Genomic DNA, 16,211 nt, shown 5'->3' on the forward strand with positions numbered 1-16,211 from the left:
TCCTGAAGACATCGAGGCGACAGCAGGGAAAAAAACAGCTGGATCAGCTAGCGGCTCCGCTGGCTCCTCCAGCCCCTACACCGGCTCATTCCTCCGGGTTCCCACCCTGACTTCGATACGGTACAGTCTTCCACGGCTTTCTATGACACCCTGAGCGGGAAGCTCCAGGTTTCCCAGCCGAGCCGCCGGTTCGACCCAATTTTCCAGCAGCTTTCCCCGTTAGCCTGTTAGCTGATTAGCCTGGTAGCTTAGCTGCTGATCCTGCTGGAGGATGAGCGGATTAAACCAGCTGGCAGCAACAATCAGGACAGATCAGAAGACCTTTACTGTCCAGCATCAAATGAGAGGCAGTTTGACTCTCATCCCTGCCTGAAAACATCCAGCTCGGTTTTAAACTGGAGGAAAAATTAACCTGGAATCACTAAATGTTGCGTTCAGGTGTCTTTAAGTTTTTACATTAAATGGACAGAAGTTTATCTGTAAACTTTCCAGGAAAAAAAAAAAATTAAAAGGTAGTTGCTAAAGGACCGAAATTTAAATGATTGAAATTATGTTTACTACTAGTTACCAGATATCATTTTATTCTTTAGGAGAAAAAACCCATAAATATTCTGTTCTATTGGATGTAAGTTTATAAAAATATATATGCTTAGATTTTTTTCCTCTTTCATGATCAGATTTGTTTAAATTTATCTGCTGAATGAAACCAGATCTGAGTCGGATGAGTTTGTGGCTGCAGTTAGAAGGAAACTCCAGGAAAACTACAAATCAGAACCTGCCAGTCCAGTTTGGGTCAGGTTCTGGTGCTGCGCTGCATCGCTGGGTTTTTACAGGGATTTAAAGCTCCTGGTTAAATTAAAGCATTAAACAGTGATGTGACATTATGATAATAACTTTAACCTGAAGGCGTTCCTCTTGTCTTGAAGCAGTTGACTGAATTCTGTGTGAACTGTTTGGATATTATTATGATTCATCTCCAGACAGAAAATCCTGCTGATTGTTTAAAAGATTTAATGCAGTAAAAGCGAAAAAAAAAATTTTATTTTTACTTCACTTTTAAAAGATAAGCCATTTTGGGTCGTTTTTTTTTTCTCTTTTAACTCTCATTGCTCCAAAAATAATAATGCATAAAAATCCATGTTGTTATGAATTTTTGACCTGGTTAAGAATGTGACACCCACATAAAATATTGATCTTTTCTCTTTATTTTTGTAAAATATTGTTGTTGTTTTTTTGGTTTTTGATAAAACAGATTTTAAAACCCTCTCTGGGTTGCTCGGACCTGAGCATTTGATCGTTTGGATCTCGTCGGTTTGCTCTGATTCGTCCTTTCATGTGATTTTTTTTATAGCTGTTTTTACTGGTGGAAACATTTCCACTGACAGAACCAGACCCAGTTGGTTCTGGTTCTGGTTCTCTCAGTGAACCAGCCTGTTGTTCCCTTCGGTCTGCTGCGTTCAGTCGGGTCGGTTACTGGTGCTGGTTCTGGTTCTAGCAGCAGAACCTCTGACGCTCTTCTAGTAAAGTCCGGGTGGATCTTCCAGAACCGGTCCGGAGCCGCCGGCCTGCTGGGCTTATTTTAGCTGCTGGCGGCCCGGCAGCCGGGCGGATCATCAGCTGTTCACATAAACACAGCAGCCAGATGTTTGCTCCCATTTTCACTCCGCTCTTATTTTCAGCTTCCCGACCCAAACGGTTGTTATCCGGGCCGGCCCGGTTCTGTAAGCTGCATTTAGGGGTTTCAGCTCGGCGGTTCCTCCCACGGAAAAAGCAGCTCCACGGCTTCCTGAGCATGCTGCGGCCTCAGTGGAAGCTGGACCAGAACCAGAAGTTTTTATTCTGTGGACTTCCTGCTGCTGCAGGTTCTAGTCCGGTCGGGTTTTCTGGACGGTTCTGCCATCCTGTGAGCAGAGGTCTGACGCTGAGGTTCTGCTGGGACTGTGAGCCCAGACAGAACCAGCGGTTGAGTCCAGAAGGACCCAGATGTTCTGCTCGGATCATCAGAAAACGATCCTGGAACATCTGGATGTGATTCCAGGTCCACAGAACAGTTGGGTTATGTGGAGTAGGGATAAGTAGTCAGTAGCTGTCCTGTTGTAACAATCAATCCATCAAGTTTATTTGTGTCGCACATTTCAGTAGTAAGCCAGTTCAAAGTGCTTTACATTATAAAAACAAATATAATCATAAAAACATGGTACAGTCGCCGGTCGCAGCAGGAAGACGGGTGACTGTTTGGTTTGTCTCAGAACTTCAGATTTCGTTACACCCATGCTAACTACTACAGAAAAATCAGTCCTGAACTGCCTGGTTCTGATTCAGGCTTTCTGGGTTTTTTCTGAATCAAAGCTTCAAATAATTTGCAGAAAATTCACCTGTTTGTGGATTTTTCCCATAAAGCATGTCTAAAATAACAGAAAATGAAGCTTAGAATCTGAAATACTTTGGTTCAAAGCTACTTGTCTCACTGTTGGCTGATGTTTACAAACCAGCCAATCCAGGATCGTCTTTTATTTTCCTTGGTTCTGATTGGCTGATCCCTAATGAGTGGCAATGAGAAAGACTGAAGACGTTAGCTTCTGCTGTAGCGCTGAGGTGGGTCCACTGTGAATTAATACATTTTAAGTAAGATTTACTTTTTGAGTATTACATCATGTTTATGGTTACATAAATCAGATTAATGATTTAAAAGTAATTATGTGAAAAATTTCTGCCACAAAGCACTGCATTAGGTAGGATTTGTAAACAATTATTTTAGCAATCGACATTGATTGTTATTGATATTGACCCATTCGTTAGCAGATACTTAAACTAGTGAAAGAAAAATATGAGAGAGAAAATGTTGGTAAAAAAACAATTCAGTTCTTTTTTTTTTGGCAAGAAAACATTTTATTGATTAAAATATGAAATGATTCAAATATCACTTTTAATCTCAAGTTTGAAGTACAGAAAACATATTTCATGAATAGATATTTTATTTATTTGAAAATACGGTACCTATAATATTATCTATATATAAATGCCTACATTTATATTTTAGATGATAAATAATTTACTTCTAAATATCTAAATAAATATTTACTTGTATCTCAAAAATGTATTTAGATATTTATATATATGACAGTATTAATGTAGATATTAATATATCTAAATAAATGTGTGTGTGTATATATATATATATATATATATATATATATATATATATATATATATATATATATTTAGATGTATTTAGTTATTTATGTCTAATATTTACATCTGAGATAATCCTAATCTGCATCACCAGTAGCATCAGTATTAAAGGTTCTCCTGGATCTGTTTGACCTCTTGACCCTCTCCGGACCGGTCCTGGATTGTAGCCGGACCCCTGTGGTGCCGGTTCGACCCGTTCGGGCCGTCTGAGGTCGGCCGCGCCGTGCGGAACGCCGCTCCTCATTAATCCAGATTATCCTGATGTTTGTTGGCTTCAGCTCTGAGCTTCAGTCCGTTTACTGCTGAGGGGAAAGTTCTGCCGAGATTGGACCCGACTTCCAGAACTTCCTCCGTATTGTGTGTAAATCCGGACCCAGTCTGGGTCAGAAACCCAGTTTTCATCAGGGCTGGTCGGGTTTCCTGCAGCCGCTTCCTGTTTGATTGTATCGCGGCAGCAGAGCAGAATGTTCTGGTCCGGCCCGGTTTGTGACTCTGCTTCTGTCTGCAGCTGGTTCTGATTCTGATGATGAGGTGGAAACATGGAGGCTCCTGAATACCTGGACCTGGATGAGATCGACTTCTCCGATGACTCAGTGGTCCGTATGGAAACCCAAAACCACGCTCGGTTCTGTTCTGACCCGTTTATGATTCATAACATCAGAACCTGTCATTTGTTTTCCAGTATTCTGTCACATCACTGAAGAACATCCCAGAACTGTCCAGAAGGAGCGATGGCCCGGCAGAGGACAGACCAGGTGAGCAGCTGGACCGGACCGGACTGGTCTGGACTGGACTGGACCGGACCGGACTGGTCTGGACTGGACTGGACCGGATCGGACCGGACCGGACCGGACCGGAGGGTTGGGTCATGGAAACCGGTTCAGATCAATGTTTCTGCAGCTTTCTGAGGAGCTTTTTAATGAACTTTCTGTAACTATTCTTGGAGGAATTGTTTTGTTTTGTTTTGTTTGTTGATTTGCTGACCTCTGACCTTTGAATCAGTCTGGAAAAGAAGGAAAATAAAAATAAATATTTAAATAAACAAGAAAATGCAAAGAAGGAATGTTAACAAACTAAATTTGCAAAAAAATAGTGGCAGTCAATTAAAATATCATGAAAAAATGGGAAACATTGAGATATAATAGAAAACTAATAAAACAATGGACTTTAACATGAAAAGGTAAATTACATAATAGTAGAAATGTTAAATTTATACTGTGTGTGATCAAATGAGGCACTTTAATTACCAAGTCATTTATGTATTTCTGTATTAAATGACAATTTTGGCAGGATCAGTTCTCCATATTCCTCATCCAATCATTCCTTGATTGAAACCTGGCAGAATGTCGGCATGTTTCAGTTACAGATGTTCTCCATCAGACTGACGGCAGTTTGTTTGTTGGGTTTTGGTCTCAACTCACAGAACTAAAACAGCAACCAAAGAACTTTCATGGATTAAAAAGTGAAGACATCCAGGACGTTTGTCTGCTTTTTCAGGAATGTTTCAGATGGAATATTTTCTTCTTCTGCAGCTCCGGCCATCAACTGGAGCCGCGGCGTTCCCTCCCACAGCGGCGGGGGGATCAAACCCACGGGCCTGGCCGAGGTCCACAGCAAGTTCCGACCGGTGAAGAGGGTCTCCCCCCTGAAGCACCAGCCAGAAACCACAGAGTCGGACTCGGACGGGAAGAACCAGAACCAGGGTCCGGTTCTGGAGCAGAGCGAGGTCGGTAAGGATGAGTCCAGCTCTGAGAAGCAGACTGGCGCCTCCACGCCGTGCGACGGGAAGGCGAAGGTCGGCGGCAACGCTCAGGCTCTGTTCGGGGAGCTGGAGCACTACGACCTGGACATGGACGAGATTCTGGACGTGCCGTACATCAAGTCCAGCCAGCAGATGTCCACGCTGCCGCGGGTCCCCCACGACAGGCGGTCCGCGGCGGGGGGCGGCGCCGGCGGGGGAACCCTGGAGAGGAACCGAGGAGGAGGAGGGATGAAGAGCTCCACTCTGACCCACAACGAGCCTCTGAGCCTGGGCAGCAGCAGCAGCCAGACCCCGGTGAGTCCAACCGCCTGGTTCTGGTTCTGCTTCACTGACGGGTTCTAGCAGCGACTCACGCTCCACTAAAAGGAAAACAGTTTTTATTTTTAGTTCCTTAATAAAAGGACTGCTGTGACCCTGAAGCTCCGTCTGGGTTCTGCTCTCCTGCAGTTCTGCGTTCTGTCTCCGGTGAAGTGGTCGGACCTCAGGAAGTCCAAGTCCATGGACCCGGACCTCCACCACCTGCACCGCTCCCCGGGAGGAGCCGGCGGCGGCGGCTACCAGGCGGAGCTGCCGCCGCCCGGCCTCCTCAGCTCCTCCTCTCTCTCCTCCTTCTCTGACGCAGGTGGGCTGTGAAAACTTCCCTCTGGCATCAGGAAACGCTCTGACCCGATCGGTTCTGCTTCCAGACAAGCTGCTGTCGGCGCGCGTCTTCCCGGACCCCCACAGCCAGCGGTCGGGGGCGGAGCCTCCGGGGGGGCTGGCGTTCCCCCTGGCAGGGTGCATTGTGGGTAAACCGGACGCCTCCAAACCCTGGACTCCTGGAGGAGGAGGAGCGAGGGGAGAGCTGGACGAGGAGACGAAGAAGAACCAGAACATCATCAACATCGTCAGGGAGGGGCAGATCTCCCTGCTGGTGGGTGGAGGCATTACAGCGAGGCGCAACGATTTCTACACATTTCATAAAAACGTTAATTTATCTGGAGGAAACAGAACCGCTGCAAACCATTACTGTAGGACTGGAGCAGGGCTGGACAATAAATCAATCACAGTAGATATGTGATCAATATCCATAATAATAATATGACTGATGGAATGTTCAATTATTTCACCCAACTCCAATCCAGAACCGCACAGCATTCTGGGAGATGTAGGCGGAGGAAAGGCTGTGTGGCATCAACTAACTCACTCACTCCAGCTGGTTGCTTAGCAACAACCTGTTCCAGGTTTTCCCCTGCGCCTCATATCTGCTGAAAAATAAAAGACATGGAGTGAAAACTGGATAAAACAGAAAATGTCACAATGTCAGCAGTTTGGCAGATCAGATAATTAAAACAAAAAACTAATCAATAATTATCGGAATTGACTGATGTGAACACTGACATCATGTTGTTTTTCAGTCCCATCACTGAGTAATCTACTGAATATTTCCAATTAACCAAATAAAATATTCTTCCATCCTGCAGCAGCTGCTTATGCTAGTTAAATAAAATTCTGGTAAATGTTTTTACTCTTGATAATCAAGTGACAAAATAGAGATGGAAGATATTAAACAAAAGCAAAAAATCTGGGAAAATGTCACTAATAATCCTGTTGAGAGTAAAGTCAGAGGTCTGGGAGGATTTTAAACTGTTTAATATGTTGGGTTTGATCGTTTTAACTGTTTCCTGCTGCAGCACTGAGGATGAGCTGCTGTGAAACAATAACTCTGTTCAGTGATTCACACACTGAGCTGCTTTATTGTTTCCATTTAATTTAAAGTGATCTCACACTTTAATATCATAAAAAGGCCTCTTCCTCCTCCTCTTCCTCCTGCAGCCTCACCTGGCGGCCGACAACCTGGAGCTGATCAGAGACGAGGACGGGAACAACCTGCTGCACGCCGCCGCCTCCCAGGGCCACGCCGACTGCCTGCAGCACCTCACCTCCCTGATGGGCGAGGACGGCCTCAACGAGCGCAACAGCCTGCAGCTCACCCCCGCCGGCCTGGGGGTAAAGGTCAGCCACCCGCTCCCCAACGTCCCACTACAGCATTGCAGTCACGGCTGTACTTGGACTAGGCCATTGCCATATTTTTCTTTAATTGTTGAGCTGAATGTTCTGGATCTGGAGCTCAGGAAGCCAGCAGCACCAGATGCAGGTTCTGCATCGTCCTGCTGAAACTAAAGCAGATGCTGCTTTAGTTTAGATCAGCAGAGCATTTTAACGTTGAGGAACGTTGTTTCTCTATTTCCTCCTTTCATCCAGCACATCTAGCTCATCATGTTGCTCACATGACGTGAATTAGATGCTAAATGTTCTCTCGGCTGAATCTTTTAGTATTTTCCTGCTTTTTCACCCAAGTTTTCTTTTTCCTGCAGCATCAAATCTGAATGAGCTCATTTAAAGTTTCAGACTGTTATTCCGTCTGGTTCTGTTGTGAATAAAGTACCGGATCAGCATCCCGACGGTTCAGGTTGTGTTTTTGTTTCTGCTGTCCAGTTAAAACGTCCAGCTTGGTTTAACTTCCTCTGCAGACAGGAAGTCGGCTGTAAAAACTCTGATTCGGAGGAAGATCAGGTCCGAGATAAAACGATGCGAACGCTAACAGCAGCTCCTCCAATCAGGCAGAGGGAGGAGAGTTCAGCCCTGCTGCTCTGATTGGCTGCCAGACAGGAAGCTGAGCAGCTGCTCTCTGCTCTGATTGGCTCATCTAGATGAAGGAAGACAGATTTCCTACCAGCTGATTGTTAATAAAACATGTCAGAGTGTGAAGGTCTGTTGATGTTGGGATCAAACTGTTTAGAGCTGCAGGTTGAGGAGCCGGTGTCTCTCTGCAGAACTCGGTTCTGGGTGATAAGAGTGTGTGTTTGTGTGTGTGTGTGTGTGTGTGTGTGTGTTTCAGAACGGCCATCTGGAGTGTGTGAGGTGGATGGTGAGTGAGACGGAGGCCATCGCCGAGCTGAGCTGCACCAGAGAGCATCCCAGTCTGATCCACTATGCTGCTCGATACGGACAGGTAACCACGGCAACACCTGCAGCCGAGTTAGCTTCATCAGCACTCACTGCTTCAAATAATTAATCAATCAGTAACTGGTGTATATAAACTCAACAATGTGCAATCTGCTAAAATAAAACATTCAGAGCTTTAATGAAGCCAAACTGTCCAAAAATATAAACATTTTGCACTGAAATGAAAAATGTTTTTCTGTAAATCTATACAGAACTGAAGGTTCAGTTTTAGCATCACCTGGATCAAATTCTGTAAAAAAAAAAAAAAACCTAATATTCAACACCTGTTATCCAATTATTAATCAGTTCATCCACCAATAATCACCAGATCAGTCCAATACTGTATTAAATAGAAAGTTTATTAATCCCTTTGGGATTTTCCCTCAAGGAAATTGTAATTTCCGTCTTCCACTCTTCGGCATATATCTTACCTACAAGCGGAACTAAATTATTTACAGTATTTGCATTTTTATGTATTTCAGATATTGTATAAAATAAGAAAGTGGTTCAATGGAAATTCTGCAGAATGTGTCAGTTATTTTTCCCAATTAATTGACAGAATAAACAATTACTAAAATAATTGTTTAGCTGCAGCTGAATACTCGATGAATCTGCTCTCATGTTCATCAGTTTTTATTGTCAGAAAGTGAAATAAATGACATTTTGACTGAAATCTTGAATCACCTGAAGCCGTTTTCCTCATTAATAAACTGCAGATGCAGTTTAAACTCAGGATCAGTCGTTTCAGTTAAAACCACCTGAGCCGTTTCAGCAGCGCTGTGCTCAGTTCAAGGTCATCATGTAAAAAGCAGCGTCATTCAGAAAAATCATTCAGCAAAATCCAAAACTATCACTTTGTTCTCCAGAACCAGGTTCTGTCCAGTTAGAGCAGGGGTGACAAACTCCAGTCCTCAAGGGCCGCTGTCCTGCAACTTTTAGATGTGCCTCTGCTGCACCACACCTGAAAAGAATAATTAGGTCATTAGCAAGGCTCAGGAGAACCGATCTACACAGGGAGGAGGTAATTAAGCCATTTCATTCCACTGTTTTTTACCTGTGGCACCTCTAAACACTGCAGGACAACGGCGCTGGAGGACTGGAGTTTGACACCCCTGAGTTAGAGCTAAATACACGCTGAAGAACTCAGAACCATTTTCTTCATGGCTGTTATGAAGCTGCCTGGCGCGCTGCTGCCCCCCTGTGGTGTTATGTTGCTCCACCTCCAGGAAGAAACCGGTTTGTTTCTGTGCAGGAGAAGGTTCTGCTGTGGCTGCTGCAGTTCATGCAGGAACAGGCCATCTCCCTGGACGAAGTGGACCAGAACGGAAACACGGCCGTCCACGTGGCGGCGCAGTACGGACACCTCACCTGTATCCAGGTAACCTGACGCTGGGCGGCTGGTTGAATGAAGCCGCTGGTTTCCTGTTGATGTGTGGAAGCTGAGCTCCTGCCTCTGTGAGTCCAGACTCTGGTGGAGTACGGATCCAACGTGACGATCCAGAACCAGCAGGGGGAGCGGCCGTCGCAGAGCGCCGAGCGGCAGGGACACACCACCTGCGCCCGCTACCTGGTGGTGGTGGAGACCTGCATGTCGCTGGCCTCGCAGGTCGTCAAGCTCACCAAGCAGCTCAACGAGTGAGTGGGTCCAACCGACCGCCGGACCAGAACCAAACCTTCAGCTGTCTGAGAACAAACTGAGTTTGTTTCATCTGATGCCATTTAGACAAACAGCAGAGAGGATCAACCTGCAGAAACACCTGCAGAGGCTGATGGACCCCAGCAAGGCTGAGGGGACGCCGAGCAGGTCACCTAGGTAACCACACACACTCACTGTACACACACACACTGCACACACACTGCACACACACTGTACACACACACTGCACACACACACTACACACACTGTACACACACACTACACTAACTGTACACACTGTACACACACACACTGCACACACACACACTACACACACTGCACACACACACTACACACACTGTACACACACTACACTAACTGTACACACTGTACACACACACACTACACTAACTGTACACACTGTACACACACACTACTCTCACTGTACACACTGCACACACACTGCACACACACACCATCTCAGGATGGTTCTTGTCCTGACAGAAATATTCAATGTGTGTATCTGTGTGTGTGTTTTCTGGCTGGACTGTAGCACCAGGTAAAAATGGGCCTGTTGAAGGTTTTAGTTTAAAGGTGTGAAAACTGAACTCAACCAGGTTTTAGCAGCTTTTAGTTCTTCACATTTCCACTGAAGCAGATGTTTGTTTGTCTCTATCTGTGTTTCCATTGATCATGTAAATGCTATTTACTGTCCGTTTCAGAAATAAATTGGCTTAATGGAATCACAGCAATTTTAAGAAAACTTGTTTTGTTAATTAAAAGTTTTGGCGCTAAGATGAGGTTTTTTAACACACTGACATGGAAACGATTTGATCAACAACCAGCTGTTACTACAGGAGGAAACCATGAAGAAGACGACAGGAAGTGGTTGGAGGATGATGATGGTGTGGCATGTTTTTAATGCCTTAAACTGATTCACGTGTCATTTTAATCGTTTCTTATTTAATAGAAAACCACAAATGCAAAATTGTGTTTTCAACATTAGTGGAAACTTTTAAAGTTTTGTTTGTAATGTGAAGAGTTCAAGATGTTCAGCCGTCAGGGAGCTGATTGGTCGATGGTGATGATGATGGTGTGTGATGTGTGTCCCTCCCTGGCCTCCAGTTCCCATCAGCCCCTGGTGGAGGCGTGTCCTGAGCTGCTGCTGACGGCCGAGGCGGCGCCTGGCGACGGACACTGGCTGGTCCGGCAGGGGGGCGTGGCTCCGGACTCGGTGCTGCGGCAGCTTCTGGGGAAAGATGGCGACGGCGTCAGAGAGAGGCTGCAGCCGGGGGCCGGCCTGGGTAGAGAGGGCCCCGGCGCCGGGGCCCCCGGGGGCCACAGGACCGGCCTGCTGGAGAGGAGGGAGCTGAAACTGGCCAGACTCAAACAGATCATGCAGCGCTCTCTGAGCGAGTCCGACTCCGAGGGCTACCCGCCGGAGGAGGGGCGGAACCAGGCCGCGCTGCGACCCGATAGGCCGACCCACCTGCCAATCACAGAGGAGGAGCCGGCGTCCAACCACCTCCATCAGGTAATGAGGAAGCACCTGCCCTCCTCCTCCTCGACTGAGAGGAAGCTGGCCTTTTCTCTCAGCGGGTCAAAGTCTGTGGACAGCATCGGCTACACGCCGTCGCCCACGTCCAGTGACCCGGACGCCACGGAAACCAGAACCCCGGAAACCCCCGCCGCCGACGGCCAGAAGGTCGCCACCAGCCCCAAGAGCGCCCTGAAGTCGCCGTCGTCCCGCAGGAAGACCTCCCAGAACCTGAAGCTCCGGGTCACCTTCGACGAGCAGGTCCACAAGAGCTCGTCCAATCAGGAGCCAGAACCCAGCCGGGCGCCGCCGGGCAAGGACAGGACTGCAGCCGCCAGCTCAGAGGGCAAGAGGTCGTTTGGGACGTTCCGCTCCATCATGGAGACGCTGAGCGGGAACTCCAACCACAGCAACAACAACAGCAGTAGCGGCGGTCCGGTTAAACCGTCAGCCTATCAGAACTCACCTGGCAGGAAGTCCGTCGGGGGCGGAGCCAAGGGCAAGAGCCGAGTCAGCAACGTCTGACCGGCCTGAAGCAGACGAGGCACAGAACATGAGAACCAATCAGATCGTAAATATGTAGTTTTTCATGGAAACTGATCAGCTTCATAGTTTCAACAAAATTAAAAGAAAAATAATTAATTTGAGAACAAAATGATTGGAGGTCATAATAAACGGATCATTTTCCAGTTAAATCATCCGACTTTAAAGGGATCCATGACTAATCAGTCAGATCCAACACTGATGGAGCTAACACCCTTAGCTAAATCTGACAACGTTAGCTAGCACCATGAACTGGAGCTAATACTATTAGCTGGAGCTAAAACCGTTAGCTGGAGCTAATACCGTTAGCTGGAGCTAATACCGTTAGCTGGAGCTAATACCGTTAGCTGGAGCTAATACCGTTAGCTGGAGCCAAAGTGAAATCGGAACAAATTGCAATGAATGGTTAATGAATGGATGTTTAAAGTGACAATCATCTCTATTAGAACAAACTGTTGTAATTGATCAAAGAAAATGTTTCGATCCGTCGCTAACCGTAAACAGCCTGACTCAGGAACTTGTTCTCTCTGATTAGCATTTCCAAGCAGCATCACAAACAGCAGCTTTCTTGGTGACATGTTCTTGAGTTCTTCATTTATGAAGCAGTTAATCCTGACGGGTCGGATCCTTGACCCAATCCTCCAGAAACAGTTCTAGATTTGGCCAAAGAATTTCATTTCTGATCCGTCTGTCCAGACCGAACTGTCAGATTTTTGTTTTCAGCTCTGAGTGAAAGAACCCAGTCGGTTCTGAACTGGTTCTGAACATCTCAGGTTGTCAGAGGTCTAAATTCAGAGCTGATGATCAGACTTCTGGTTCTGGATGACCAGAGGATCGAGATTTTTAGTCTGGATTTGGACCCCAAACCTTTCAGTGCCTTTTAAACCAACAGGACTTCCAGGTGGCTGCTGATCCGGTTTCCTGGTGCTGGTCGGGATTCTGGATGAGGTGCTGTGTCTGTTTACTTCTCTTTTTCTATAGTGTTTTTATTATGAGCTTAAATCAGTTTCTTCATGAAACAAATCGTTGTGGAGATCTGTAATGAAATCCTTTACAGCTGATTTACTGGTTGTTAAATTTCACATCCCTGATTCTGACTCTCTGGGTTTCGGTCTCATCCGGTCTGCTGGTTCCCTTCTGCCTTTAAAAGTAAAAAAAAAATGGTAACTTTTCATAATCTCCATTTAGACATTTTTAGTTTAAATATGTTTGGATTTTCAAGTAATTTCCAATTATTTTATCATATAAATGAAGAATTTGGGTGAATAGTAAATTCTGTTTCCTTTTTTATAAGTTTGATTTAAAACTACATGACCCACAATGCATCACAGTACAGAAGGAATATAAGCCAAACATCCAACCGTTACCACAAAACAATAAAAAATTAACTTCAAATGTTGGCAAATATCAACAAACTGAACTGTTTTTATGTTTGAAATATTGTAATATTATAAGCTACAACAGATCATGGATCGACAGTTATATTTAATTAACTTCAAAAGAGAGAATTTTTAAAAGTGATTTTAATAACTAAAGTTATTTTTGATCATATATGTAGATTTAATGAAACTGGCAGTAAACCTGGTCTAAGATCGAACATAAATCTGTGAGTCATCGACATACAGGAGGAAATGTTCAATAAAAGTGACCCGAGGACGGAGCCTTGAGGAACCCCACATTTAATTTACCTAAAAAAAGACACTCCCAGTTTCACTGCTGGATATTCTGGACCATATTTAGAGGAAAACCAGATTCCAGGCGGCTGGATGAATCTTTCTGACACAAATTGTTCATTTTAAACACTTTTGTTTCATTTTCACGTCTCGGTTTTGTTTTAAAGGTTCTCATGTTCTTTGCCTCAAATCTTAAACCTTTTTAAACTTTTCATAGACAAACTATTTTTTCAGATCTGCCTGTATTTGTGATGTGAGTCTGAACACTTCAGATCTCACTTCTTTTCTCACCTTCCCATCGTTTTTAGTTAATTTTCACTGGGAAACGTTTGAACCGATTCATATTTGTTTCCTGAACTTCACTACAGACAAAGTATTTATGTTTCTGCCACAGTGTTACGGTTCAAAATGAAATGTTTTAATCATGCACCAGCACAACAAATACTTTAAAAAACCCACTGTATATATTTTATTAGTATTTAAATCGTTTACGTTATATTCCACGTTTTATTTCTTTATTATCTATGCAGTATTTTTGGCATGAGGTAGACGTTAGATGACGGGGAGGTTTGAAGAAGCACCTTCTACATTTTATCTGCATGAGGTTTGAAGTGAGAGGAAAATGTTTTCTGCAGCTCGATTTGATGAAGCTGGAATCTGATGAACAACTTCAGGAGTCTGATTCCTGATTTTTAAAGTTTCTGTTTGGCACCAAAGTTATTAAATGATCTCCTTCAGTGAGTCCAGTTAGTTTACATTCAAAATGCTGAAACGTTCAGCCACATTTCTGTGAGCTTCGCCTGGATTTTCAGGTTATTTTTACAGATCTAGCGCCCCCTGGTGAGAACTAGGGGATGTAACTTCTCAGAGTTCAGCCTCTGTCTCTGTTTTCCATTTTGTCCCATTCACATCCTGGGTTAAAGGTTGTCGCTGTGAGCTTCTGCTGTGCAGTTTGCTCCTTCATGACCTCAGCACCACTTTTGGAGGATGTCTGTCTGTTTCCAGAAATTTCTCCTGATTCTGGTTGTTTTTTTGTAAGTTAAAGTTTTTTTGGGATCAGGTTCTGTCAAAAACATTTTCAGATGATTGCAGAAAAACTCCAAACTGACTGTTGGCAAAAAGTAAAACTCTGAACCTTGTTGAATGAAGGAGTCTGTGGTCAATGATCTGAGGTCGGGTTCATTTCTCTACCCAGCGCGTTCAGAGTGTGGAGGGTTTCACACAAACTGAAATAAACTTTTATTTCTGGACTTTAATTTGGAGTCATGTTGATTTTCTCTGAGTTTTATTTTCACTCTGACTATAAAATATTATTTTTTGTTTTTTAATTTTTAATTTTGCCAAAGCAAAATGGCCTCAATGGCAGGAAGGGAATCAACCAAAAACCTTCAGGAAGTTTTTCCTCTGATTTATTTTGAATTTTTAAGAGTTCACTGAAAAACAGGATTTTTTTTTCATCACATTCATAGCAAAACATTTTAAATAAAAGTGAACAGATCACCTTTAATAACTTTTTCATTTCTTTGATTTTTCATCCTAACCCTTTTTGTAGAAAGTATGTCTAACTTCATTAGGTTGCTAATTAAATATTTAGTTAGAAAAATTAATATTTAGCTTGGAAAATAAATATTTATTTAAGCTTAATATTTAGTTAGAAGGCTAAATATTTAGTAACCAGCTATTTAGTTATCAAGGTAAATATTAAGATTACAAACTAAATCTTTAACAGCAAAATATTTGGTTAGCAAGTTTAATATTAGGCTAAATATTTAGTTGAAGTTCAATATTTATTTATTTAGCTTGCTGGCTAAATATTTAGTCTAACTAAAAAATTTGTTTGAAACTAACAAAAGAATAAATAAGATGGTAAACGAAAAATGGCTTATTTGCCTGAGAGGCTAAATAACCCAAATTGTTTTTGACTTGATCTTTACAAACGGCATCATGTTATAAACCTGATTGAGTTCAAACCACCTGACATCAAACTGCCTTTTAAAACAGCAGTAATAGGGGTCAAAGGTCAGACAGTTATTAACTCATCACAGTGTTTTCCTGAAGAATATCAGCTTCCATCTCTCTGATGTTTCCTTCCCTGTCCCCCTGCAGGCCAGTTAGAGGCCCTCTACGGGTCCCAGGACCCCACTTTTGGCCACCCGGATCAAGACGGATGTGTTGTGTGAATTGTTCTCACTGCTAGTTTAATGGACGATTCATAACGGAGCCTGCATTTATTCCTGCGCGCTTCAGCAGCATCAAAAACAGTCACTTACCGGCGGTCAGGATTTATGGTGTTTGGAGGGCAAATTGGTCTTTGATGGTTCCCACGCAGCGCCGCCGCTTCCCCACGGAGCCTAATGGGCCCGCTGTAATGGCCGCCCTCCATCATGGCGGCAAATATGAAACACGAGCCGCCGCGTGACAATTGGTAAAACAACAAGTCGAGATGTGAGGGAGGCTGAAGGGGCTCACAAAACAAAAACCACAAGCTGTTTGTTTTCTTTCCTCCGTCCTGCAGAGGGGGGTGGGGGGAGTTAAGCTGATAAATTAGACCTCATTTATTGGACAACAGTTTGAGTCGATACCCAGGGGCCTCTGGACGAGGCTCCACAGCCGCTAATTGGTTCACTCTGTTTGCTGTGGGGGTGGGGGGGCACCGGCTCCATGAAACTGGGAGAGACGAGCCGCTGATTTGACAGGCGGGGGGGGCGGTGAGGTGTGTGGGGGGGTCATGTATAGATTTTTGTGTCTGTTGTTTCGGCTTATTTGTGTGCTTCTTTTACTCAGTCAATCAAATTTAATTGACACCGCTGGGCTGTGGCCGGGGGCCCCGCGGCATGCTGGGATATGACAGGCTTTAATGCCAACGAGAGAGAGAGAGAG

The 16,211-nt window shown here is 44.4% G+C and overlaps 1 protein-coding gene across 1 annotated transcript; it reads left to right on the top strand.

The window, feature by feature from the left end:
- On the top strand, positions 1-13,351 carry sncaip (synuclein, alpha interacting protein). Its single transcript, XM_015029950.1, has 12 exons — positions 1-120; positions 3,701-3,788; positions 3,875-3,947; positions 4,725-5,248; positions 5,402-5,576; positions 5,641-5,867; positions 6,770-6,949; positions 7,836-7,949; positions 9,195-9,320; positions 9,408-9,577; positions 9,666-9,755; positions 10,704-13,351. The coding sequence occupies exons 2-12, from the start codon at positions 3,732-3,734 to the stop codon at positions 11,638-11,640; spliced, it is 2,673 nt and encodes an 890-aa protein (XP_014885436.1). The 5' UTR covers positions 1-120; positions 3,701-3,731; the 3' UTR covers positions 11,641-13,351.
- Positions 13,352-16,211: the final 2,860 nt, after the last annotated feature.

This window comes from Poecilia latipinna, unplaced genomic scaffold (assembly GCF_001443285.1).
Source record: "Poecilia latipinna isolate Pla-1442-1.1 unplaced genomic scaffold, P_latipinna-1.0 Scaffold168, whole genome shotgun sequence".
Classification (NCBI taxonomy): domain Eukaryota; kingdom Metazoa; phylum Chordata; class Actinopteri; order Cyprinodontiformes; family Poeciliidae; genus Poecilia; species Poecilia latipinna.

Bases quoted from the DNA above. Each gene is read 5' to 3' on its own strand.
- sncaip (XM_015029950.1), top strand. From the start codon at position 3,732: ATGGAGGCTCCTGAATACCTGGACCTGGATGAGATCGACTTCTCCGAT. The intron at 3,948-4,724 runs GTGAGCAGCTGG...CTTCTTCTGCAG, and splicing joins CCCGGCAGAGGACAGACCAG to CTCCGGCCATCAACTGGAGC. The intron at 5,249-5,401 runs GTGAGTCCAACC...GCTCTCCTGCAG, and splicing joins GCAGCAGCAGCCAGACCCCG to TTCTGCGTTCTGTCTCCGGT.